The sequence below is a fragment of the Mirounga angustirostris genome, unplaced genomic scaffold, assembly GCF_029215605.1.
Source record: "Mirounga angustirostris isolate CCGP_5_RB_7025 unplaced genomic scaffold, mMirAng1.0.hap1 SCAF_8, whole genome shotgun sequence".
Taxonomy (NCBI): Eukaryota; Metazoa; Chordata; class Mammalia; order Carnivora; family Phocidae; genus Mirounga; species Mirounga angustirostris.
In genome coordinates this window covers 4,115,855-4,140,822 of record NW_026991716.1, presented here as the reverse complement: position 1 = coordinate 4,140,822, position 24,968 = coordinate 4,115,855, and the positions used below count along the sequence as shown (strand labels likewise).

Genomic DNA, 24,968 nt, shown 5'->3' with positions numbered 1-24,968 from the left:
ATGTTAAAAATTGGTGTCTGGATGAAGAGTATGTGGGGGTCTCCATCTCCAAACTTTCTCATTGGCTTAATTTTTTTTCAAAATCAACAAACGTAAAAGGGAAAAAAAAAAGGCAATTTAAAAGCAAAATAATGGCCACCTGACTCCTGCCCCTCAAATCCTCGATTCCAACCCGCAGACCGACAGGATACTTACTTCATATTGATCTCCCGGACAGAGGCGAGCAAAACCAGCCAGACCTGTAAGGAAGCCACTGGGATATGAGGTGTAGAATAGATTCCCCCTCTTCACAAACCCACACCAGCACAGTTACAAACCCAAGCGTCAGACCTCTGTGAAAGCTCATGCTATGGTTTTGGGGGAGCACCTGACAGCACAGCCACGGCTGGGAATTCCATCTATCCCGGTCGGAGAGAATATTCCTGACTGGATTAATCAAAGATGCTGCTTTCTGGGGCAAAGGAGACTGTCGGGCAGGGGCTAGAACTCTATGTACCTTTGGCCAATTGAGGGTCCACCCAGATTCCAGGATCAGAGAATTAGGGCCAGAAAGATATATTCATTTATTTACCCAAAATATTCCCATGAACATAAACGGCTCTCCTGTTTTTCTCTCTGTCCCAAGATTTGTGATTTCTGATAAGTGCCTCTCGTTTGGGTGAAGATTCTATGGACCCTTGCCTCTCTCCAATTCACTCATTCCTGTGTTTTCCTTTTCCTATGTACCTGGCCTAATGATACCACCATCTACTGTATTATGAAACCGCTTAAAATGGATTATCATCTACACAAAGCCAGTGATTAAGAGAACAAAAACCAACCAACCAAATGACAACAACCCACACTCCCCAAATGGAGATGGGCCTTCCCTTCGATGGCGCCATTCCTAGCTGGGTCTGCTCAGGCTGAGCTCCAGCCCCAGGCCTGCCGTAGCAGCAAGAACACATCATGTCACACCACTGTCGTGGGACATCTCAGGGACCCTGGGTCTCATCAGTCTTTTCTTTCTTTCTGTAAATATTTGTGGAGACTCAATGTGTGGGAGGATCTGTGCACTGGGGTAACAATCTGCAAATTAAGAGAGACTTCCCTGGTACCCAGAAAACAGAACAAAATGTGGTTCAAGTGCACAGGGACGAAACAGACAAGGACAAGACACAGTAAGAGGAGTTAAAGCTGAAGTTGATTTCTGTTTTATCTTACCAGTGAGCCCCCTCTAGATATTAACTCCAGTTTCTTCACCTTTAAAGGGGGGTAACAATGTCCACCTCATAGATCTGTTTGTAAAGACAATCGATGGCAGTGATTGTAAAGACAACATGTAGTAATGATTATATATTGGGGAGTGGGATAAACTATTGCTTGAGCATGAGCCAGACACAGTCACCTAAAAGATGTTATCTGTATGAAAAGACAGCAAATTGATACCCATCAGAGATGGGAAAAGCAATAAAGAGACAGTAAAAGGAGGTTTTTTCCTATATTTTGTATTTTTGTAAAAATGTGTGACTTATATAATTGAACAAGAAACTCTATCTCATTTAACATAGGATAGTTTCATGGAGGAAGGTGGCATTTGAACAACAGAATATCTCCACCGGCAAATGAAGGCTTGGGGAAGAGGACACTTCTGGGTGGAGTGAGTGGCCTGTATTCACTCAGCAATATTTCCGGAGTGCCTACTGTGTGTCAAGCATGAATAAAATTGTGGGGAGGGAGGTACGCACATCACACGTACACAGTAAATGTAGGGACTAAACTTGTCAACAGAGGCTTATCAGTAATCCTGGCTCATTGTAATCAAGGAGTGAAACAAATTTAACAAAAATGGGCAAAATCTTTAGTACTTTCTCATTTTCTAAAGAAAAAAAAAAAACCAATACAATTTTATGATAAAGAATTCCAGTTAAGAGTTTAGTACAAATGGTTATATACAATGGACTATTACTCGGCCATAAAAAAGGATGAGATCTTGCCATTTGTGAGAACATGGATGGAGCTAGAGAGTCTAATGCTAAGTGAAATAAGTCAGGCTGAGAAAGACAAATACCATAGGATTTCATGTATATGTGGAATATAAAAACAAAACAAATGAATAGACAAAAAGCAGAAGCAGACCCATAGATACAGGAAACAAACTGATGGTTGCCAGAGGGGAGGAGGGTGGAGTGATGGGCCAGATGGGTGAAGGGGAGGGGGAGGTCAGACTTCCAGTTACGGAGTAAATAAGTCATGGGCATGAAAAGTACAGCATTGGGAATACAGTCGATGGTAATGTCAGAGTGTTGTATAGGGACAGATGGGAGCTACAGTCATGCTGAGCACAGCATAACATATAAACTTGTCAAATCACTATGTTGTACACCTGAAACTAATGTAACATTGTGTGTCCACCACACTTCAATTAAAAAAAAGAGTTCTGTACAGATGTTTAGGTATCTTTAATAAGATAGGCAGAGAAAAGGCTATTTGGGTATTCATGACAATGTTTACAAAGTTTAACACTGGTGGAGTGATTATGACTTTAACCTTTTTGTCTATTTGCCCATATTTTAAAAAATGAGAAAGTACCATTTATAAATTTTAAAACAGATTCGAGCAGAACCGTCCCTCACTTTTAATAGAGGCGGCCAGAGAGGAAATTCTTTTGAACTGCTGGTACAGAGCAGCCCTGGGACTCTTCCATTCCCTCACACACAGGATGTTCATTCGACCAGCAGATCCCTTGGTGGCTCAGTCTCCTCAAGCTGCCATTTATGACCTTTGAGTTCTTAGTTGTTTTTATATTAGCTTAAACATGGTTCTACCCATGGAAAGATGATGAGGACGGTATCACACAACGTATTTTGCCTGCTGTGAGTAGCCCCATGAAGCTGTGAGACTGTGGAATGAGTGAATCTGCTTTCCGCCCATCTCAAGGACACTCCAGGATTAAGATGATAGACAAGGTCCAGGGAGGCTTAAAAAAAGCACCTGCTGTTACCACCATCTGTCAGTAGATGGCAGCAACCCACCAGCTCGTTCTGCCCCCCTACCCTCAACGCCCCTGAGGACCGGTCTAACAATTAGAATCTAAGAAGCCACTTCAACAGATTTCCTGAAATAAGAGCACAATTTAAAAAGTCAATGTTCAATAATCATTTTCTGGAGGATTTGGATTTTTTTTTAATACATCAGAAAAAAAGCTCAACTGACTGGTTTCTACAAACGGGAATTGGCGAGACATGCCAATTCTAAGAAAATCCAAAGTGCCCTTTAAACCTCTGCAGAGGGACACCTGAGCGGCTCAGTCGGTTGAGCGTCCAACTCTTGGTTTCTGCTCAGGTCATGATCTCTGGGTCGTGAGATCGAGCCCCGCATCGGGCTCCCTGCTCGGCGGGGAGCCTGCTTCTCCCTCTCCCACTCCCCCTGCTTGTGTTCCCTCTCTCGCTGTGTCTCTCTCTGTCAAATAAATAAAATCTTTAAAAAAAAAATGACCAGAAATTTCATATCTGAACTTAAACAAATGGGAAAAAGGTACTTGGAAGGCATGGCTTTTGAGCCCAGGAGCCCAGGTTATTAAAGCAAAACTTCTTGAAACTGCTTGTATTTTTTTTTTTTTTTTAAGATTTTATTTATTTGACAGAGAGAGACACAGCGAGAGAGGGAACACAAGCAGGGGGAGTGGGAAAGGGAGAAGCAGGCTTCCCGCCGAGCAGGGAGCCCGATGCGGGGCTCGATCCCAGGACCCTGGGATCATGACCCGAGCCGAAGGCAGACGCTTAACGACTGAGCCACCCAGGCGCCCCGAAACTGCTTGTATTGACATCACCCCGAGGCGCTGATCACCAGCATGTTGTCGACCGGCACCAGCCCGGCAGAAGCGGGTCTGCTGCCTGCTGTGCTTCCTGAAGTTCCAGCTGCTCGTGTAAGCCAATCACCGTGGGGCTTGCAGGATTGAAACCAACAGCGGGGCAATTACAGTTACAGCTCGATGTCTTTCAAACCCGGCCAGAGGCCTGCTGGGATTTTCACAGCTGGGGAAAGGTTCATGTTTTCTCAGCAGTTTTGTGATGACTGCTGCACCGTCTAGAAAGCGCTCATGATGGCCACTCTGCAGGCCGTCATGGGGGGTGAGCGTCTGGGGTGGGTGGGGGTGGGGGGCTTTTATGTCTATGGTGCCTCTTCCTGTACCTTTGGCTGTTTTACCGTAAACACCCAGATACAACGGCTCTTCTCTGGCCTCGTTTGGAAGGCCCAGATGCCACAGTACGTAGCCTCCCACTTTTCCTTCCTTTGCTCGGAGACTTTTCTGCTGGAAGAATGCTCCCCATTTTTGCTAGTTCTATGATGAGCTTCCTTTCCAAAGATAAAACAGATCGTACCTGCTGACAGCACATATACACAGAAAACGATGGCTGGGTATTCGCGACAATGTTAACAAAGTTCCGCACCGGGTGGAGCGATGATGAAAGTAAGGAAGTCACACTTTGCTCCAAGGAAAGGAGCCAAGCGGCTGAATGGCCAGGAGTTCTGTTCCAGGCCTCCGTGATTTATTGACCAGGCATACACTGTGCAGATTCACTAGCTCACAGGCAGTTCTTCCCTCTGCCCTGAAAGCCGGGGAGGCAGGCCTGGGCTTGGAGATACCCACTACCTGGGATTGCACTGGAACGGAGCACAAGCTGGGAGAAGCAGCAGCTTTCCTTGAGAGACCACTTTTCATCTGGGTCCTGGCTAACAAGAGGCCCCCTCGTTAGCCTGACATTCAAGGCCCACGGACGTCCATAGCTCTTCTTCTAGTAAAGGCTCCCGCCCAGCCAGGCCACCTGCCATTTGTCAACGAGCTCTTCCCTCTTTGGTGAATGCCATTCCCTTGCTGTTCACCTGCCCAGAGCAGCCCCTCTCGTTCTAATTCAAGGGTTACACTGGGGAGCCTTCCTCCTTCCTTCCTGCTTCCCTCCCCCTAGATAGGTGAGTGGCACCCTTCTCCCGTCACCCGGGGAGCTTCAGAGACAAGCTGGCCACCCCAGTGGTCTGGGGTGGGTCATTCATTCCACTGAACTTAAATGCACTGGCTCATACATCCATTTTTCTCCAGTGGACTGTGTGGAACTCAAGGCCAGGGGCCACTCATCTGGATGCAGCCTCGTGCTCGGCCAAGAACAAGAGTTCTGTAACCGATCAGTTGTTTCTATCAACAAGGCACCCACACCCCCGGGGGCCCAAACTCTGACACACACACACATGAAACCAAAAGGGTTGTTTTCTTTGTGTTGGGTGGTGCAGAAAGGGAAGTGTGGAAGGGTGTGGCTGGAGGAAGCGGGGTTACCAGGTCTGACAATATTATGAAATATCCTCAGTGGATGTCAGTATGTGTGCTGTGGGGTGGTTATGTTTTACCAGAAGGAGTCACAGATAAGAAAGTAGCTGATTGCAAAGATGCAAGATTTCTTGGCAGCGTGAGGAGGCTTCCCTTTTATCAAGAGAGAGGAAGATTTCCATGGAGGTGTTTCCTTTGAAAGGCTTCCTAGTTGTCGTTTGAGTTTTCATGTTAGATTAGGGACGTGCAAAGGGAGAATAATCTGTAATGAAAAAGGAGAGTATGTTTTGGGCCTAGAGTCCCCCTGGGGGAAACCGAGCGCCCAGACAGAAGTGATGGAAGCAGACCAGGCGGGAAAGAGAGAACAGGCAGAGGCAGAGAAGGAATTGCTCGGTAAACAGGAGGTTCTGTCAGCCCACCAGGATAACCCTTTAGGACCCAGGGCTATTATTTAGCCGGCGCCCAGGTCCCCCAGGGATGGTGGGCCCCCCAGCACCATCATCTGCCGGACCCCCAGGCCTGAAGCTCCACACCCACGCTGCCCATGGGCTGGGCTGGAGATGGCCCTCCCACAGAAGAGGCCATCCGTGGAGCAACAGTTTCTAGTATTGGCTCTGCTCTCTTCGAACTTCCCGCCTCATAGGAGACCGAGTGTGGGAATATTCTAGAAGCCAGGAGCCCTGGAATTCAGTTTCACGTTTGACTCCAACTCACTATGTGACTTCTGGGACAAGTCATATAAAATGGGGAAATGATCATCCTGCCAAAAATGGATGCCTTGGATAACAGAAATCAGGGAAATCTGGTACTCCCTGTGTGAATCGTGAGAAGATGTGTGACCTGAGTCTCTCCCAGCTGTGAGACCGACAAGTCTGCACGGATGGTGCCGAGTGTCAGGGCACATGAGAGGGACGTGTTTTCTGCTAAACACTGATTCGGGGCAGTTTTTTTCCAGAATGAGGCTGCTGATGAAATCATCTTGCGAGTCTTAAGACAAAATCTTCCAGGGCCCACTCTGACTTGCTGGGTCTGGGGCAGGGCCTGAGCGGTTTTGGAATCTCAGACTCAGGTAAGAGGACCCAACATGAAGACAATAAATGAAAAACTGACAAAGCGCGGAGGCCCCACCCCAGTGGGACAGCAAGTGTTGAGATTTCACACTGAATGACAAACCAGTTCACACTCAGGTCTGCCATAGAGAAGAATGCAGCCACTGGGGAAGCTGAAGGTCAAGGTCGTTGGTATTCTAGGAATAACTCATTCAGAGTGGTTCTCACGGGGGTGCCTAGTGCTTGATAGAAACAGTTCCTGCAGACTAAGATGACTCACTCGAAAACGAAGCTCTCCTGTTGAGCACTTAAAAAAAAAAAGTGCCCCTTCCCTATTCCCTTAATTGCAAAAAGTCGACAAGAGGGTGATTAAGTCTCCATTAGCAACAACCCAGGGATCAAGCTGCTGCAGAAACAGGACCAGAGTAGCTCCACCCCAGTTCTCTCTTTGCCACAGTCAATGGGTCCACATTCAAGACAAACGGACTCGTGGCTGCCAATTGGCGAGCCCTTCCCGCAACACCCGGGCCACGCTCCGTTTCCTAAAGCTGGCGTGCCTTTTTTTGTTCTGAAGATGCCACGGTACAGATATCAACAACCAATCATGCTTCTAGATCAGAGCTTTCCAGAACAAACACCAGAAATGCACTGGACAGAGGAGGAAAATGCACAGTCCTCTGTGGGTTTTACACTAAAAATAAATACCATTAAGTAATGGGTGGGTAGTTTGCAGAAAATGTGAGCAGGAAGGAGCGACTGAAACGATACCCAAAGAAGCCAAGAGACAGATCGAGGACGTGGGATGGTCTGTACAACATTGGTTTCTATGCCAAGTCAACAGTAGGAGGAAAATGGGAAGGGTCTGCTTTAGATGAAAGGAAGCCTAAGAGACACCTAATGACCAATCACAACGCATGGACCTTATTTGGCTCCCAGTGTGAACAAACCAACTGTACAAAGCATTTCGGAGACAGCTGGGGAAACTGGATAATGGAGTGGATGAATAACAAAGGCATATTAATTTTATCAGATGTGATAATACTTGGCATTGCGATTATTTACATAAGAAGCAGCCCCCGTTCTTTAAGGGATGCATATTGAAATACACACGGGCAGACTCATACATCTGGGTTATATATCATCAAAGGGAAAAACAGGGAAAAGCAAATGTGGCAAAATCTTGCTAATTATTAAATCTAGGTGATATGGGGTTCATTGCAACATTCTCTTCATTTCTGTGTATGCTTGAGGTTCTGCCATAATAAAGATTTAAGGGTGCAGGCAAGTCTCAGGACTAGAAGGTTCTGGAACATCAACACATTCACAAATGGGGAGGGGTGAGCGTGGGTGGCACAGTGTCCTTGCAAGAAAAGTAAAAATAGCGTGTGCACCCAAACTTCAAGAAGCTCTGTCTGTGGAGACGGCGCCTTCCTCTCTGAACAGGGGAAAGAGTACCTTTCATCTTGATGGAGAACTCCCCCAGCAGATTCTCCAGCTCTGCCTCGATGGTGCACATATTCTGTGAAGAGGACAGAAAACGGGCATCAGCACGCGGCTTCTGTCACCAACAGCGCAAAGCACGTGATGTTCTAGTACCTGCAGACAACTACAGCTCGAGGCTCGAACACCAGCATTCACCTGTTTGCAGAGAGCTCCCCAGCCCTGCCGTGAAGCATTCTGGACAAAATTCCACCCCCCACCCGGAGTCTACGCAAGCCTTCTGGTGTACGGGAAATTTAGAGCACAGAAGAACAATTTCACTTATTTCCATGCACAACGGTGAGGATTGGGATGCTAGACAAAAAGGAAAGCAGTCTGGGGGCGCCTGGGTGGCTCTGCCTTCGGCTCAGGTCAGGATCTCAGGGTCCAGGGATCGAGTCCAGCATTGGGCTCCCTGCTCAGCGAGGAGTTTGCTTCTCCCTCTCCCTCTACCCCTCCCCACTGCTCGTGATCTCTCTCTCTCTCTCTCAAAGAACTAAATAAACAATCTTTTTTAAAAAAAAAAAAGGAAGAAGGAAAGTAGTCTGCTCCTAAATGGAGAAGATCAAGGTTCTTAAGTCGCTGACTTTGGGACCTCCTACAGCAGAAGACTCGCTGTGTTTCCTTCAGATGTTACATCAATGATCTCATCACATTATATCATAAACAGACGAATCCAGAACGTGATATTCTGCAGGAACTGGCCTGGATTCTACAAAAAGGTAATGTGGGAAAAAAGTTCTAGACCAAAGGAGCTAAAGAGACATAAAAACCAATGCCACCAGTTACCTCCCAATAGATCCTGACTTGAAGGACAATACACTAAGACAGTTATCAAAGACATGACCGGGCCAAATAGCAGCATCTGAAGATGCACAGACCATTGGATAACTCCGTTAATTGACTAACTGTCTGAGTTGTGGGAATGGCGTGTGTTTGTGCAGGGAGACACAGGCGGCCCCTGTGGGTTCTGTGCAAAACACTTATGGGCTGAAGGGTCGCCATGTCCATTACTTACTGTCAGATGACTCAGCAAAAAAACAAGGATAAAGAACGAAAAAGTTGAGCATAGGTGAGAGAAGGAAAGCAAATATGGCAAGACGTTACCAACTGGTAAAGGCGGATGGTGTTTATTTTTTTTTTAATTTTTATTTATTTTTTTTAAAGATTTTATCTATTTATTTGAAAGAGAGAGAATGAGAGAGAGCACATTGGGGGGGGGAGGGTCAGAGGGAGAAGCAGACTCCCCGCCGAGCAGGGAGCCCGACGCGGGACTCAATCCCGGGACTCCGGGATCATGACCTGAGCCAAAGGCAGTCGCTTAACCAACTGAGCCACACAGGCGCCCAATGAAACTTTATTATTTTTTAATAAAGATTTTATTTATTATTTGACAGAGAGAGAATGAGAGAGAGAGAGCACATGAGAGGGGGGAGGGTCAGAGGGAGAAGCAGACTCCCCGCCGAGCAGGAAGCCCGACGCGGGACTCGATCCCGGGACTCCAGGATCATGACCTGAGCCGAAGGCAGTCGCTTAACTGACTGAGCCACCCAGGCGCCCCAGATGGTGTTTATTATAATAGTCTTGACTTTTCTGTCAGTTGGAAATTTCTCTGAATAGAAATCGGGGCCATAATAACAGCAGTTCTGTGTCCTGCAAAGTGAGTGAAGCTGGCTTCCTGCGGTAAAGGCCACGTGCCCCCAAAATGATTCCTGGGCCTGACAAGAGTCCTCCGCTCACGCTACTGCTGAGGGCCCCCCGAAGGCAGGAGGAGGGACACCATCTAAGTGCGTGGTTAGACAGGTCACTACGAGCACCGGCCCTGCTTCCTCCGGATCTGAGGACCTCAACAGAGCAGTCGGAGCTAGAGATCGAAAACGGAAAAGTGCGCGGCCAGGGCTCTCCCGAGGCGGCCTTGACCGTCCGGCCCCCGGGAGTGGGCTGCAGGCTTCTCCCCCAGCAACCGGCCTCCATGGTGGGGGGCGGGGGTGGGGGGCACTCCTGCTAGCCCACAGCCCCGTGGGCACCGACAGGGAGTGCTCTGTCTGCACTTTGTGGGCTCAGGACTTCAGGATTGCTGAGTGAGGCGACAGCGCCCTGTTGTTCTCTCCAGAAGATGCTCTCCCGCACCGGTGTGTCGATGGGGTGGGAAGACGGTGGCACTGCCTTTGCCCTTGTGAGCTCTGGGTACCTCAGAGAGCTTCGCAGACCTCGGGGAAACGTCCTGAAGCCTGGGCTCCTGCCACTTGAAACAAAGCCTCAGTATCGAAAACCGCTTCTCTCAGAGCGCTGCGCGGCCCGGTGAAGGAACACATGGCACTTTCCCGAAACGCCGGGGACGTTAGCCTGCAAGCAGGGTTGCCACGAGCGTCTTCAAGAAAACATGGGGGCGCAGCTAGTTTAGCAGGTGATGCTCTTCCGATTCAGCCGGGCAGCTGTGGAGGAGCCCTGCCGCCCCTGCAGCAGGCCCCCGAGCCTCTCCTCCAAAACGCTCTCTGTGATAAAATCCCGGCTCTGCGGCTCCGTGAAGACAAAAACCACCCGATGTCAGGTAGGACGCTACAGAAGTCCGACTCCTTTCTCCCCGAAGGCGCAGTTCCTCTTGCTGAAACGGTCCTCTACATCTTCGAACATGGGAGCGGAGTCTGATGCCACGTGCCGGCACCTGGGCAAGGATGGGTATTTCGGAAACAGCCGGCGAATATTCTAGAAGGGGCAGCTTCTCCAGGCTGCCGGTCAGTTACCTGCTCCTGGACTCCGAATGACCGTTTTAAGTGCTCTTCTATTTCTGAGACATGCACAGATGAGGTCTCAGGGACCAGGGCTGCTTCTAAGACAGGGCGTCTCAAGCCCTGGGGCCACGAACTTAGATGGGGGGAAGAGAAAGTCCCCATGATTTCACAACCAGTGAAATGCATGGCGTGGAAGCATCACGGATGTGGGAAGCCCCAGCGGTATGACTGGTACCTGTGGGTCTCTGACACATAGAAATCACTGGTGTGTTCATGCCACACCACTGGTTCCAGAGAACCTTGAACAGTCACTCATACTTATGGCTACTTTAAAAGTTTATAACTTCTGGGGTGCCTGGGTGGCTCAGTCGGTTAAGCGACTGCCTTCGGCTCAGGTCATGATCCTGGAGTCCCGGGATCGAGTCCCGCATCGGGCTCCCTGCTCGGCAGGGAGTCTGCTTCTCCCTCTGACCCTCCCCCATCTCGTGTGCTTGCTCTCTCTCATTCTCTCTGTCAAATAATAAATAAAATCTTAAAAAAAAAAAAAGAAAACAGTCTCTTTTTATACCCTCTCTTGTAGAATTCAATGGCTAGGAAAAAGAAAATTCAAAATGGGTTATATGAGGGCGCCTGGGTGGCTCAGTCGGTTAAGCGACTGCCTTCGGCTCAGGTCATGATCCTGGAGTCCCGGGATCGAGTCCCGCGTCGGGCTCCCTGCTCGGCGGGGAGTCTGCTTCTCCCTCTGCCCCTCCCCCCTCTCATGTGCTCTCTCTCTCTCTCATTCTCATTCTCATTCTCTCAAATAAATAAATAAATAAAATCTTTAAAAAAATAATATAAAATTTTATAACTTCCAGAGCTGATAATTTAGATGTGCTAATAATAATGTGGCATAAACAAAGCACAGCACTGTATCAAAATATTTTGCTTTTTAAGATATTTTGGTAACTGTACTACTAATACTGAAATGACTATTTCAGTATCATTAGTTTCTTCTGAGTTCCTGGATTCCACATATTTTATTTTGTGCATTTAATAAGCATTCTTCTGAAAGGGGAATATAGGCGAAGAAGCCGAAACACGGAGAGAGAGACAAAACGGTTCAGACCAGAGACACTGCTGGAGCGACCATACAAGGTGACCCATGGGGTCAGAGGCTCAGCTCCGGGAACTGCCCAGCAGACCCCATGAACCCTCAGGAGGCTGATGACTTCATTTATGAAATTCGATCTGCGAGCAGACACTCGGGTTAGTGAGATGTGCAGCTTGAATTGTTCAGTCTTCCATCAAAGACACTTGGTATCAGGTGACCCCAGGAGGAGGGAAGGCCTCCCTGTGTCGGATGCAGGGGCCTCAGAGACAGAAGCCAGGGGAGGCCCACTTCTGCTTGTGGCTCTTTATCTTGTCTCCTTGAAGAGAGAAGGGGACTTCCTTAGCATAAAATCATCACAGGCTGGAGTGTTGGTGATACCCAGCTTTCAGGGCAGCTATCTTAACCGCTAGGGTGGTTCTACTTCTGGGAATAAAGCCAGATTTGCCTGGACACTAGAAAACTTAGGAGTGCACTTAGAGCGTCAAAAACCAGGGCCCTGGGCGCCTGGGTGGCTCAGTTGGTTAAGCGACTGCCTTCGGCTCAGGTCATGATCCTGGAGTCCCGGGATCGAGTCCCGCATCGGGCTCCCTATTCGGCAGGGAGTCTGCTTCTCCCTCTGACCCTCCTCCCTCTCATGCTCTCTGTCTCTCATTCTCTCTGTCTCAAGTAAATAAATAAAATCTTTAAAAAAAAAAAAAACCAGGGCCCTGTGGCTGACCCATGCATTCGCTGAACTTCTCGACAAGCATTCGTAGCCTCCCTATGCAGAGATTGCAAGGCAGCAGGGAGCACAGAAGAGTTCAAGACTTGGTCAGTGAACGGCTTCGTAGCATCTGACATCTTGCGGCTTTTCAGTTTCATGAGCAAGCACGGTCCAAGGCACTAGGAGATGAGTGACTGCCAGGTGACGCTCGGGGACCAAGAAAGGCCAACGGAGGCTGTGGAGTCCACTGAAGACTGACTGAACCAAAATACGACCGACAGAGGCGCCCGAGACTCATCTTAAACAATTCCACAGACAGCCCCCAAAGAGTGCAAGAGAGGCAAATGGTAAGACAGCTCCCTTAAGGGTAGGATGAGGTAGCCAACCGGCACATACCTCCGTGTACTCCCTGTAGCTGCGACTGATCTCCGACAGGCTCTCACGGGCAGCTCGGCTGCTAGGCGAGGCCGCGAAGGCTTGCTTCATTTTGCTGGCACCATCTTGGAGGCGTCTTTGGATACAGTACCCTTCGTAGAGTTCATCTACCTGTCAGAATCACAGGAGGGAACACGAGGGATGTAACTATTTAATCCCACTTGAAAGAAGTTACACAGGCCATTGTTCAGTCCAAAAGATATTTATGTTTCTGACCTCAACAAGGAGACTCTAGTAGAAGTGTCATCCTTTTATTTATTTATTTATTTATAAAGATTTTATTTGAGAGAGAACGAGAGCATGAGCAGGGGGAGGGACAGAGGGAGAGAGAGAAGCAGACATCCCTCTGAGCAGGGTGGCTCAGCTGGTTAAGTGTCTGCCTTTGGCTCAGGTCATGATCTCAGGGTCTTGGGATCGAGCCCCGCATCGGGCTCCCTGCTCAGAGGCGAGTCTGCTTCTCCCTCTGCCTCTGCCCACCCCCCGCCCCCGCTCTTGCTCTCTGTCTCAAATAAAATCTTAAATAAAAAATCATCTTCAATAAGGAGCCTCAACAATATAGAAAATAAAGGTATTAAATTATTCTTAAAATGAGGGTGAAGAGGGGCACCTGGGTGGCTCAGTGGGTTAAGCGCCTGCCTTTGGCTCAGGTCGTGATCCCGGGGTCCTGGCATCGAGCCCCGCATCGGGCTCCCTGCTCCGCGGGGAGTCTCCCTCTGCCCTTCCCTGCTGCTCATGCTCTCTGTGTCTCTCTCTCAAATAAATAAAATCTTTTTTAAAAATGAGGATAAGGGCGCCTGGGTGGCTCAGTTGGTTAAGCGACTGCCTTTGGCTCAGGTCATGATCCCGGAGTCCCTGGATCGAGTCCCACATCGGGCTCCCTGCTCGGCAGGGAGTCTGCTTCTCCCTCTGACCCGCCCCCCTCTCATGTGCTCTCTCTCATTCTCTCTCACACAAATAAATAAATAAAATCTTTAAAAAAAAAAATGAGGATAAAACACAACTGTCAAAACTTGATCAAACTGAACACTTAAGAACTATGCAGTGTTTGTTTGTGTAAATAATACTGCCACTAAAACAATAAATGGAAACACTGGAGGTGAGCATTTTTCTGCTATACATCTACATTTACGTCCAAACAATCATACGCTGTTTGCAAATGACTATTGATCATACTCATCTTATAAGCCTGAGAATCACTTACTATCTTGAAGACAGCGATTCTCAATCAACCCAAGGCGATTTTGACACCCCAGGGACATTTGGCCAAAGCTGGAGCCGTTTATTTCCAGCCTCACAGCGGGGAGGTATTATCACCATCTGGTAGGGACAGAGGCCAGGGATGCTGCGAAACATCCTGCGGGACAGAGGACAGTGCCCTACAACAAAGACTAGCTCCAAATATCAATAGTGCTTAAGTCGAGAAAACCTGGTTATTGCTGATCACGTATATGTCCACAGTCTTGCGCTCTCCCCCATTATCAGCTCGCTCCCCAGTTAACCACAGGAGTTTGCAGGCAGATGAAAAGGACACGAACCCCAGGTGTTGGCAGAAGCAAAGGAAATCAGGGACTTCTGTGAGGCAGGGATCTGCCTCGGCCAACTTGAATTTTTCATTTCAGTACAAACTTTATTCTCTCAAACGGCTGTAGAACCAGAGGAAGGTGGAGATGAATATAATGGGTTTCAGAGTTTAAGATTCCTCTTTTGTTCTGAAAGCAAGTTTTTGGGTGCTGACGACAAAGCATCAGGAGGACCTGTTAGAGTAGGTGGAATTTTCCACCATTGCAATCTCTGTCTAGACGTCAATCACACTCAACTTAGAAGATGCACATTAAGAGACTGGAAATTATTCTCTGGTTAAAGGATTCTCTGTTGCTCTTTCCTTCAACAACTCACTCCACTTTGGTGAGAGCAATTGCCAAACTCTGGAAGCAGCCTTTCGTCTTTGGAGTCGATGGGTTTGTCTCCGATTAAGAGGGAGATGTAAGGTCAAGGGTGGTGAAGCTGCTGATGAAATCTTTGGGTTCGTGACTGGCAGAGAGGGTGGCTGCCATACCCTAAAACCAAGCTAAGACTCACCTGGTGAGCTTGTCAAAATGCTGATGCCCAGGCCCCCCCCCTCTGAGATGCAGATTCAGTAGGTTAGGGCTGGGCTGGAATCTGGAATATTACATAAACATTGCAGATCGTTCTCATGGGGTTGGTCCCCACAAAACCCCTAGAAACACAAGAGCTGATCCCTCTTCCAGGGCAGGCCAGACTGTTTCACCCATGGGGTCCCCTGGGAAGCTGCCCCTTCCTCTGTTTTCCCCACTACTGGGTTTGCTAAAGTCTGAGACTGTAATCCTCTCTATAGGAAACTGCTAATCCTCTCTATAGGAAACTCCTCATGGGGACATCAGGTTAGCCCTAAAGATGCAGTCTGTTACTCTGCATTTGCAGAAGAGTTAATTCTTTGTTTTCATTTCAGTGCCAGCCTATCCTAGCCCAGTGGAGTTAACCTGTAGGATAAAGGGTAACTCTGTACCCACTTGAGTGGGAACGGGCCGACTGTAGGCAAGCGTTGGTCTCATCCACACGTCAGCAGGGACCCTCACCAAACCAGCTGCTGGACTCATTCAGTTAAATACCATTTGTGAGACATGCTGTGCTTAAGGTGCTGCAAACAGACCGCCCCCAACCTTTCGTGCCCCCCGGGGTCGTCATGGCTAACCACGACGGCTGCAAGGTGGATAAATACACTCCTGCCTGAGAGGGATTTTGTTTTCTTGCTGTGTTTCTAACTAAACAGAGTAATTTGCCAACACCTGCCTGCCACCCAGATACATCTGAATGGATGTCATTGTTTTATTTGAGTTTAACAGAAATAGGAGCAATTTCAGATTCGCCCAGGTAATAGATATTTTTCAAAGTGGAAACATGCAAAGACAGCTGCATATACATATGTTTACATACATCTAAATCGTCACAGAATTTTAAAACAAAAGGATTCTTAGGCTCATTTAGATTGAATGCATGCACCTCCCGGCCCCATTTCACGGAGTGGAAAACCAAGGTTCGCATGGGTGATATAGCCCAGAGAGTATGTGACTGGAGCCTAGGGCTTCTGACTCCTAGCGGAGAGATCGAGGCTGGAGACTGAAGGCTCCAGTCTCTCTACTTGGAAGAGAGGCTGATGCACATGGATGCATATAGGAATGACCATTGGTGGGATTTAGCGGCTCCCAACGGGAACGGTTTTCTGGTTGCCCCAGTAACTCTTGGTAGTGTCCAGAACAATGGGGTGACAGTCCCACTCCATGCTAGCCTGGTTGGATCGTCAGTGAATGGTTTGTAGGGTTCAGGGCTGGGTGTCAGGGGTCCTGAAAAAATGGCCCACGTCGACGGGGGCGACAAAGATGAAAGAAAAGGTGCCTGGAAACCACGCCATGTGAGGAAGGACAGAAGGAGCCAGGAGCTTGAGAAAGAGTTAGGGACGTACATGGCACCTGCCCTTAAGTACTTTCAAGGCCCTCGTGAAGAAGTTTACGGGGTACCAAGCTATATGCGTGGCCCCAGAGGGTCCAGTTATGCAAGTGTGAAGTTTCGTGTAGGGGTGAGTCTGGTTCGATCTTTACCAAGACTGCACAGGGACTAAAAGCCCAGCAGGAGGCTCTGTGGGAAACACTTCAATGTTTGTTGAATGGAAGGAGAGTCAGAGCTATGCCAGACTGTCAGGCTCTTTTCCCCTTTTTCTCCATCTTTCCTGCCCATTGGAGGACTTAATTGATAATCAGTTTAGGAGTCAATTAGGTAAGACATTCTCCGCGGACTACGTGCCATGCTTAGGCCAAAGGCGTATTGATTAGTGACTGAGGACAGAAACCCAGAAGCCAAGACAACGGGAACTTCATTACCTTACTAATGTGAAATTCCAGGCGTCTCATGTATCTTTCAATCGTTTTAATTTGCTGGAATTAAAAGAAGAAGTTTGAAAAGGTACAGCCATTTACAGTTTAACTGATCTAGACCAACAAGAATATCTTCTTCCTGATCTCAGACCCCAAATTGCCAGAAAATGCTAAATACCTCCCCTTCCTTCCAATCTTGGCTATTTCAGAGAATCTCTAATACCAATTTGGAAAGTATTTACTAAAACATCGAATAAATATTCTGAGAGATGAGCTTGAGTTAGTAATGGGAATCCTTGTGTTGAACATTGAGGGAGGCCAATCAAATGGAATTCACTGGGTTTCTAACAGGGCAATATCCTGTTGGGGCCTTCTTCTAATCCTTCACAGTAACATATTTTATCATCTCGAAGATGAACTCATGCCCCTACAGTTTAGTGTCTCTGAAACCGGGGTGCATTTTGAAACTACTGTCCATTCGTGCTCAAAGATAATCACAGTGGTTCGTGTGTCATCTCTTTGAGTTATAAATATTGTTATTACATGCATTAAACTTAATTACCCTCTCCAGTGTCTTCAAAAAACATTACACCATGATTCAGCATTAAAATTACGTATATACAGAAAGGCATGCGAAGAGACCAGCAGCATATATGAATAAATAAAAACAAACTCTACATTTAAAAGAAGCCTAGAAGAGTTTTGTCACGAAGTATAAAATACACATTTTAAGTGAACAGAGAAAACCGTGCCAGGGTTTACCTGGAATCACTTTTTTTCCCTTAGGGAGATATAAAATAATGGTGTGTTTTTCAGTCAAAGATGTCTTCAATTTGATGAAATACGGCAGTCAATTAGAGAGAACACAGGTAAGGACCTTCAAATACCTGGAAAGTTCTTGAACTTATCAGTGCACAGAGAAACCCTACAACCAAGTGGCATTTTTATGGAAGTGACCTTCAAGATGTTATTGGAGCTACAGATCATGGTACTTATTCACCCGCCCTCATTAGATACAAGAATGACTTTTACTAGGCTTAGAAAAATCATCAGTTCTTGGAGATCTGGTTATGCCTAAAGAGGAAATCACAGACCTCTCTGCAAACATGCAGTGTTTTATTTTTTCGCAATACTCCCCCCCACAGAATGATAACTTACCTTGTCTAGGTCATACAGCACACCCTAAAATAAAAAAGGAGTGTCCGGATTAAAACATAGTTTCCTCACAATTGTTAGTGATTTCAATAGAGGGATTCAGTTTGCATTTCTGCATTTCCGGGGAAGAAATGATCACTCTTGCAAAGTTCTGCTGGGTTATTTGAAATAGCGGCGAGAGTACTTTTAGGGGCCCGTATTTATTTTCCCTCTGTGTCTCCAGAATTCCACCCCAATCTCTCTGCACCCAAGGGTCTCACTTGCTTTCAGCTCTCCTCTCTTACATCCTGAGGGGCACATAAATTCATATTAACTTTTAAATAAGGAAAGCAAGTTAACATAGAATGGAGCAGGGATAGCACTTGCCCTCCCATTTAAACATATAAAACTGGTGTTTAAGGAGAGTCCTGGAGGGCAGTGATAGGCTTTTCACAAATTGTTTTTTTTTTTTTTTTTTAAGATTTTATTTATTTATTTGAGAGAGAGAGAATGAGAGAGAGCACATGAGAGGGGGGAGGGTCAGAGGGAGAAGCAGACCCCCCGCCGAGCAGGGAGCCCGATGCGGGACTCGATCCTGGGACTCCAGGATCATGACCTGAGCCGAAGGCAGTCGCTTAACCAACTGAGCCACCCAGGCGCCCTCACAAATTGTTTTTTAAGCAAGTTCATTTCCTGTGTGTTTGTAATAGCACAGTGTAATCAGCACAGCATCCCCATGTCCCCCATCAGGAGGGTTTCTCTACGGAACACCAGGTTCCAGCAAGAGCTCCTGCGTCCATTCACTATTGTTCTCCAAGGAGAAACATGTGTTGCCACTGAGGATGCTCAAGGGCATTCCAAAGCGGAAGGCCATTCCATAAGGAGTCGCTCCCCACAGAGATGGGGCGGTTCCTACTGTAACATCATCGGGGGATAAAATCTTTTAACTTCCGTAAAGCTTTTAGCCTCTGAGCCTTTGGAAAGGACACGACTACGCATCTTAGCAGATCTCCGAAAACAGAAGAAGACAGTGGCTATGGATGCACAGCTCTACCTCTTAGTGCGTGGAGACTTTTCCTGGGCTTTCGGACACCTTGGAAGATTAAGATGTAAGATCATTTTGAACGGAACAAAATCATTTAAAATAGTGTATAGGGGAGAAGCACCTCTTCAACCAGGTAAGTCCTCACAAATTTATTAGAATAGAGGACACCTGTGAGCTGCGGGTCGTAAGGACATGTAATGGAACGGGCTCAGGGGCTGCTCCCACCTTCTCGTAACAGGTGCCCCTGGGATCCCCTTGCCCTCCCTGACGTCATTGACCTGTACTGTTTTTTTAGTTGTTCTGGGCTCCAAATTCTGTACTAACAAAATGCTAGGAGAACCCCAACTTTTCATTTCCTTATATGATTTGGAGGAGGGGTAGAGGGGGTTGCAGCTGCTTCTGTTTAGTATTTTTTCCTGATTATAAAGCGTATCCACATAAACATGCTTGGAAAATACTGAGAAGTATTAAGAATAACTTTAACTGGGGCGCCTGGGTGGCTCAGTCGGTTAAGCGACTGCCTTCGGCTCAGGTCATGATCCTGGAGTCCCGGGATCGAGTCCCGCATCGGGCTCCCTGCTCGGCAGGGAGTCTGCTTCTCCCTCTGACCCTCCGGACCCTCCCCCCCTCATGCTCTCTCTCTCTGTCTCTCTCTCAAATAAATAAAATCTTAAAAAAAAAAAAAAAGGTGAGAAGACGGGGGCGCCTGGGTGGCTCAGTTGGTTAAGCGACTGCCTTCGGCTCGGGTCATGATCCTGGAGTCCCGGGATCGAGTCCCGCATCGGGCTCCCTGCTCAGCGGGGGGTCTGCTTCTCCCTCTGACCCTCCCCCCTCTCATGCTCTCTCTCTCTCTCTCATTCTCTCTCTCAAATAAATAAATAAAATCTTAAAAAAAAAAAAAGAATAACTTTAACCTTCTCATATATGCATGAGGAAGCAGATAGTACTCTCCCCCTTGGATCTACTTTTCTTAAAGGTTCTTCCTCATCCCTGTACCCTTCCCCAGACCCCTATCCCCATCCAGTAGGGAAAAAAAAAGATACTCAGCCCAAAAAAAGGAATACTGGGTTAACATCCTAATGATCGGATGGTACCTACCAGGCGAGAGTTTCTTCTCATATCTTTTAACTGAGCTGTCAGCTTGTCCAACTCTGTCTGGTGAACCTCCAGATATTCACTGCAAAAAGAACAGGAAACCTACTCGTGACCTCTGTACCGTGCTGCCCTTGTCCTTCCGAAGGGGACGAGGAACCTGAGCCCTGCTCTGGGGAGGGGAGAGTCGGTGGGGAAGAGGCTGCATATCTCCTAATCTCTCAACTTTCTGAAAGCTCCGGGAGTTGCTTCTGATACCATCCAGATGGTCAAAAAGGAGAGCCCCTGTGAGGCTGCAAGTCCAAAAAAGAAAAAGCAGAGGGGAGGGAATGGCGCAAATGATGTTTTGGGTCTCCTGGGTCCAGGCTCACAGAATTCTATCTAGTGAAATATGACACCAACTCTAGAGGTCTCCCCACACACCAGGGAGATTTTATTCTGGGCCAACAATCCGTATAATAATAGACTATAATATATAACATAATAACTTGGGAAGGTTTCAGAATCCTTCCTCAGCGATCACTAAAATGGAGCTGTCTGTCCATCACCGTTTATGTGAAATCCCAACACTGCGCTGAGTTAAACACATCACTAGTTCGGATCTCCCTCAATGCTATGGATGTGATGCGGAAACTTGACATATTTCACATGTTTGAGACTCATTGAAGGCTTCCTCAATTACGGTGCAAGAATAAAATGTCTAGTACAGAAATAGACATTTTAAAATGATCTCTTAAAACTTTCCCGTGCACCCCTCCTCCCCGTGAGGATTTTAGAAAGGAAAAACGTTCTAGGGCGCTCTTAGCGTCGATGTTCTTACTCGAGTCCGTTTTTCAAGGCTCTGACGACCTCTTCCACCCTCTGAGGCTGAGGCTCTTTGGGAGGGTTGTTGTTTTTGTGTCCTAAATTGTGCATTTTCTTCAGTTTGGCCTGAGGCTTCTTGAGAGCGGAGGGATTTTCGATGAAGGAGTTACATCTGTGCAAAGGAAAAAGAAATTGTGAGTCTCGGCATCCAAAAGGGTCTGAGCAAAGAAATGCCCTCTGAATCATTTTGTGTTCATATCTGTGTCTTGTGGGGAAGGTACGGGTCCCCGATAGCTGAATAACCTGAGCCATCCCACGTGTGGTTTATTGGTGGATTTGCTATTAGATTTATGAACTGCTGAAATCTGGAAGCTCCGCAAGGCAGTGGCTCCCCAGGGTCAGGTCAGGGGCTCTGAGTGAAGACACACCATGCCACTGAACCCTTACAGAAAGCCGAGGACAAGTGCTTCCAAGGAAACGAGGAAGCAGAACCGTCTAATCCGACGAAAAAAATACGCGTGCTATGCAATGTTGAGCACAAGCGTCTGCTGAACTCGACTAGGATGTGAATGAACAGTTTCTGGATAAAGGGCTACTCCAGACGGCGTTAGAGAGAGGCACACGTAGCCGAACCCATGGCTTTGTGTGAGCTTTCTTTTTCTGGAGTACATTATCTTTAGGTAGAACGCAGAACTCAGCATCTCTGTTAGTGGCAGGGACGCAGCCTGCAAGCAGAGATGGACACCTGAGAGAACTTAGACCCCAACCCCGGATCTGATTAGGAGACCGAGAGTCCAGAACCTCACCGACCCAGCTGTCAAAGGGAAAGCTGTGACCTCCGAGTCTGGCAGGTGCCCGCCCTGCACCTCCCAGGCTAGTTACTCTTTTCCTCAGCATAACTGTCCGTACCAAAGGGGACAGGACAGGTCGAGGACGTAGGCCCCTGAGGGCCCAAGACCTCTGTCGTGTCGGAAAAACTGAAGACAAACTTTTTCCATGTTACCTATTTCATGACCCGTGTGTTCCTTCTTGAGTTCCCCGAAGTCCTATTTTAGAGGAAGGGAGATTCAGGAGAAACCGGAAGACTAACTTTCCCAAGCCTGTGTCTGAAGGACATCTGCTGCCCAGAGTCGCTCAGCAGAGGCGGTCTTTACCCACTGCGTAACTTAGAGCAAACACAGTCTCCCCAGTCTGGCTGTGGTGGGAGACGTGCGGCCCAAAGGGGAGGGGGCGGGGAGAGCCAGGCACACAGACTGCTAGCTTATCCCAAATCTCCAGCCATCTGCTTGGCAGGAGGAATTCTAGATGACAGAAAGAAATTACGGCACTTAATTTTTGGTACATTACGTCTTTTCCTTGGAAGAGATTAAAATACCATGCACGCGTGTGTGCGTGCATGTGCATGCGTGTGTATGTTTCAACAAGGCTGAACGCTCGCAGAGCCTCTTGAGGGCATGAGCTCACAGCCTTCTCGAGCTGCGTCCCGGGACAGAACCACACCCGACTTGCCTGGACCGTCTCTCCTGAAGGCCGCTGAACCCCGCGAAGGACTGGCTTCTGATGATCCCATTGGGCCCCCCAGGAGAGAAGGACTGGGATCCTACCAACATGATTTCTGGGAGTCTGGCTGGTAGTCCTGGAAGACAGTGGAAAGATTAGGGCAAATTACAGGCAGGTCCAGACAGAAAAAACACTACACTTGTCAACAATGGCAAAGGTGAGGGGAGGTGAGGTGAGTCATGAGACCATTAGTTGTTTGTAAGTCTTCTTTCCTACGACCTGTTCTTTTCAAGCCAAAGGGTTCAGCTCTCAGGTGAAGAAAAAAAAAGATACCCACCTACGGAGACAGAAATAAACAGAGATTGCATACAATCATCAGTCATTTTAGGTTTCTTTTCAGGGATTTTTTTTTTTAGACAAGGTTCAAGAACATGGACACTTCGGAATGTTTACCTCCGTTCAACAACAAAAACAACAGCAGAAACACACAAATAGGCCAAGTCAAAGTGTCAGCCGGGTCCCGCATCACATTCAAAACACAGTCCAATCTCAGGGGAGAATTCGACACTGAGACGTCAGATGGCCGAAAACACTAGTTTTCTTTAAAGATGAATTGACTTCAACGTGTTCTCCTTTTCTCTACCCTTAAGTCTATTTCGAAAGATAGGATTGCGTCACTCTTGTGGGAGCATGAAAGAAAACCAGTAAAGAGAGCGTTCCCACAAGTGCTGATCATCTATGTTATTATGATACGAATACCGGAGCAGAGGGACAAAGAGAGAGGGCAAGACCGCAGGAAGCACACCCCCCGTTTCGGTCGCTTGCTTGGCTCTTGTCGAGACTCCCCTCGAATGACTAAGATGCATTGTCCAAACACAGCTTCGGCGGGCCCGCGAGGCCAAGGTCAGTTCCCCCCAAGGCGGGCCTGAGCTGTCAGGTAACGCTTTCCCCCGAGGTCAGGCGCAGTGGAAGCACATACCATTGTGTTAGCAGGGACCCTCAGCCCAGAGAGGGGGGCGGCCGAGGAGCAGGCTCCCAGGAGAAGGGGGAAGCAGCTACTGTCCAGACTGAGGACGTCCAAGGTGGGCAGACACCAAGTTGGCCTGTGTGAACGGCATCAACCACCGTCCTCCAAAGACCCAGCCAGCCAGCAAGAACAGCTAAGAGACACAGCAGAACTTCTGCGGTCTATCCAGATGTGATAGGAGATGGGACAGGATGATAGGATGTGATGGAGGAGCCACCCCACCAGGCCCTACTCAGGCATTCTATTCTAGGCAGCTGAGCAAAGGAAGGAGGCTGCAGGGAGCTGCCTCCCCAGAGAGAGGACACGCAGGCCCCTCCCCCGTACCGCGACTGGCTGGGGTTTGCAGGCATTCTTGCAGGGCCCGGGTGCTGACTCACTCACGATGGGCCCTGCAGGAGGCAGCAAGCCTGCTCTTTGACCTGGCTGGGACAAGAGTCCCACCCCTTCCATTCCAGCCTTGGGGGGGGGCGGGTGGTGGCCGAGTTTAAGTTTTGCAGGCATTCTTCAGAATTTTCAAACTGATAAAGTGGAAGTGTGTGTGTGCGTGTGCAGTAAAGTTCAATCTAGTGCACCAAGGGCAGGACAAAATGCAGGACTTAATGAGGTTCTCCTAAGTGCCCTTGGCTGCTTACGAAGAGGTCCGTCCCCTTCTCGGGTGCATGAAGCATGCCTGTGTGACCTTTGTATCCACATTCAAACTCGTCATCAACATCAAGAAGACATTATAGCTTGCGTTATTTCTGTACTCAAAAGGGTTATAATCAAAAACACATCTTAAGGTCCAAATTTGGCAATTTTTCTTTTTTTAAGTAGGCACCATGCCCAGCATGGAGCCCAGTACAGACTCGAACTCACGATCCTGAGATCAAGACCTGAGCAGAGATCAAGAGTTGGACGCTCAACTGACTGAGCCACTCAGGTTTCCTGAAATTGGGCAAATTTTGTTAGTATTGTCTCTCATTTTGTAAATTATTGTTCAATACATCTGTTGTTGCATTACGGAGTTCTTTGACCACAGGAAAAGAATGAAAGCATTTAAAAATATTTTAATGGCATGATTGTCTTGTACTTCCTAGAAATTTTTAAGCCAAAAAAAATTTTTTTTTCTCTTATCCATTGGATTGGTAGTTTCCACTATGGACATCTGGTTCCCTCTGCCCAGGCATTCAGTTTAACTAATGCGGAGTGCCACGTGGGTGTCCAGATTTTGAAAAAGTCCTCAGGTGATTCTTAGGCTCAACAAAGAAAAGGAAAAAAAAAAAAGGTGATGTTGGCTGAAATTTTCAATTTTTTTTTGAAATTTTAAAACTGCAGTTAAAATAATCTGCTATAATTTCTCAAATCCAACTTTTGAGAAGTACTATTCAGTTTTTTAATTTAATTTTATTATGTTATGTTAATCACCATACATTACATCATTAGTTTTTGATGTAGTGTTCCATGATTCATTGGTTGCATATAACACCCAGTGCTCCATTCAATACATGCCCTCTTTAATACCCATCACCAGGCTAGCCCATCCCCCCACCCCCTCCCCTCTACAACCCTCAGTTTGTTTCTCAGAGTCCAGAATCTCTCATGGTTCGTCTCCCCCTCCGATTCCCACCCCCTTCATTTTTCCCTTCCTGCTATCTTTTTTTTTTTTAACATATAATGGATTATTTGTTTCAGAGGTACAGGTCT

The 24,968-nt window shown here is 47.6% G+C and overlaps 1 protein-coding gene across 12 annotated transcripts in view; it reads right to left on the bottom strand.

Moving 5' to 3' along the window:
- The window catches only part of RIPOR2 (RHO family interacting cell polarization regulator 2), a 327,440-nt gene that overhangs the window by 31,941 nt on the left and 270,531 nt on the right, over window positions 1–24,968 (bottom strand). For 11 of the 12 annotated variants that reach the window (XM_064597079.1, XM_064597080.1, XM_064597082.1 and 8 more), the window contains 8 exons: window positions 22,268–22,394; window positions 20,775–20,930; window positions 19,961–20,039; window positions 17,842–17,865; window positions 16,690–16,743; window positions 12,755–12,904; window positions 7,807–7,870; window positions 196–239 (listed from right to left, as the gene is read on the bottom strand). In XM_064597079.1, coding sequence (XP_064453149.1) covers window positions 196–239; window positions 7,807–7,870; window positions 12,755–12,904; window positions 16,690–16,743; window positions 17,842–17,865; window positions 19,961–20,039; window positions 20,775–20,930; window positions 22,268–22,394 — 698 coding nt within the window. Of the gene's footprint in view, window positions 1–195; window positions 240–7,806; window positions 7,871–12,754; window positions 12,905–16,689; window positions 16,744–17,841; window positions 17,866–19,960; window positions 20,040–20,774; window positions 20,931–22,267; window positions 22,395–23,237; window positions 23,601–24,968 lie in introns of those variants that run through there. The other variant, XM_064597085.1, reaches the window with a different exon arrangement.